We start from the raw sequence: 1,963 nt of genomic DNA, 5'->3' as shown, positions 1-1,963 counted from the left end.
GTCGTCGTCGGCGTCGGCGAGGCCGGCGGCGAGGGCGGCTGCTGATAGGCCGGTGTTGTCGGCGTCGGCGATGACGGCGGGGGAGAGCTCGGTGGCGGGCTTGGCGGAGGCGGCGAGGGCGGCGGCGATGGCGGCGGCGGGCTCGGCGTCGGCGGCGAGGGTTGCGGCGAGGGCGGAGGCGGCGAGGGCGGTGCCGACGGAGGCGGAGGCGACGGAGGCGGTGGCGAGGGCGGCGGCGACGGTGGGGGCGGCGAGGGCGGCGGTGGCGAGGGCGGCGGCGACGGTGGGGGCGGCGAGGGCGGCGGAGGCGAGGGCGGCGGTGCGTTGTGGTGTGCGGGCGGCGAGGGCGGAGGCGGCGAGGGCGGTGGGGACGGCGGCGGCGGGGACGGCGGCGGCGGCGAGGGCGGCGGCGAGGGCGGCGGTGGAGAGGGCGGTGGCGACGGCGGCGGCGGCGAGGGCGGCGGCGAGGGCGGCGGCGGAGAGGGCGGTGGCGACGGCGGCGGCGGCGAGGGCGGCGGTGGCGAGGGCGGCGGCGACGGTGGGGGCGGCGAGGGCGGCGGCGGCGAGGGCGGCGGTGCGTTGTGGTGTGCGGGCGGAGAGGGCGGAGGCGGCGAGGGCGGGGGAGGGCTCGGTGGCGGGCTTGGCGGAGGCGGCGAGGGCGGCGGCGAGGGCGGCGGCGGAGAGGGCGGTGGCGACGGCGGCGGCGGCGAGGGCGGCGGTGGCGAGGGCGGCGGCGACGGTGGAGGCGGCGAGGGCGGCGGCGGCGAGGGCGGCGGTGCGTTGTGGTGTGCGGGCGGAGAGGGCGGAGGCGGCGAGGGCGGCGGGGACGGCGGCGGCGGCGAGGGCGGCGGAGAGGGCGGCGGCGGAGAGGGCGGTGGCGACGGCGGCGGCGGCGAGGGCGGGGGAGGGCTCGGTGGCGGGCTTGGCGGAGGCGGCGAGGGCGGCGGCGAGGGAGGCGGCGGGCTCGGGGGCGGCGGCGAGGGCGGAGGCGGTGAAGGCGATGGTGAGAGCGGCGGGGGCGGCGACATGGCTTCGGTGCACTCGGTGCAGTCATAGTAGCAGGTGTAGCCGCCAGACGGACCGTACATGCTGGTTCGAGAGGCGCTCAGAGGATCACTCGCGGTGCAGTCGCAGCAGTGGGCTTGATGCACGCCCCAGCCGCCGTGGGCACTTACCGTGCACAGGTAGAGGGTCCCAACTGGAGCGTCCGATCCACCAGTGAAAGGGAGCCAGGTGTGCCTCTGCGTCGCTGTGATGACGTACTGCCCGCCGACGTACTCGTACACCTCATATGGTGAATCGTGCGAGCCCAAGCTGGTCTTGGTCGATGCTGGGTCTGCGTCGTTGTGGTCTAAGACGATGCCGGTCGGGCAGAACGGTGGCGAACGTGGCGGAGTTGGCGAGGACGGCGGTGGCGACGGCGGCGGCGAGGGCGGAGGCGGCGAGGGTGGCGGAGGCGACGGCGGCGGTGATGGCGGTGGCGGTGGCGGGGACCGTGGAGGCATGTAGCAAAAGCACCAACAGAATCTGCGCCGGTTTGTAGATGACTGCGTGATGTCGACGTCCTCTAGTGTTTGACCCGCACTGTTCACTGCTATGCAGAAGTCGTTGTCGCCATTCACGGCAGGGGCATACTTGTTGAAGCTGCTGCCGACTACTGAGCTATCCGAGCAATCTTTCCCGTCTGCCTGGCGATACAGTGAGTTCACCTTTTCTACGGTATCTAACTCAAAGCGCCGCGCGAATAAGTCGTCGTTCGTCGTTACGAGTCTCGGCCCGCTCTGCGCTGTTTGAGCGTCGCAGACTTGGACGCAGCTGTCACCGGCATTGCCCAAGTACCATGAACCACTGTTAGGGCCGGCACACTCTGGCTGTGATGGCGGTGGCACCGACGGTGGGGGTGGCGAGGGTGGCGCTGAGGGCGGAGGAGGCAGTGGAGGTGGTGGTGACGGCGGTGGTGACG

At 74.1% G+C, this 1,963-nt stretch overlaps 1 protein-coding gene across 1 annotated transcript in view; it reads left to right on the top strand.

Annotated features, from left to right (window-relative positions):
* EMIHUDRAFT_110596 (hypothetical protein) overlaps positions 1-1,056 on the top strand; it is a gene marked incomplete at both ends in the record, with an annotated part of 3,256 nt that extends 2,200 nt beyond the window's left edge. The window contains one exon of the mRNA XM_005788213.1: positions 49-1,056. Coding sequence (XP_005788270.1) covers positions 49-1,056 — 1,008 coding nt within the window. The remainder of the gene's footprint in view (positions 1-48) is intronic.
* Positions 1,057-1,963: the final 907 nt, after the last annotated feature.

The sequence above is a fragment of the Emiliania huxleyi genome, assembly GCF_000372725.1.
Source record: "Emiliania huxleyi CCMP1516 chromosome Unknown EMIHUscaffold_137, whole genome shotgun sequence".
Taxonomy (NCBI): domain Eukaryota; phylum Haptophyta; order Isochrysidales; family Noelaerhabdaceae; genus Emiliania; species Emiliania huxleyi.
The sequence above is the reverse complement of the archived record's forward strand: the minus strand, read 5'-3'. Positions and strand labels throughout refer to the sequence as shown.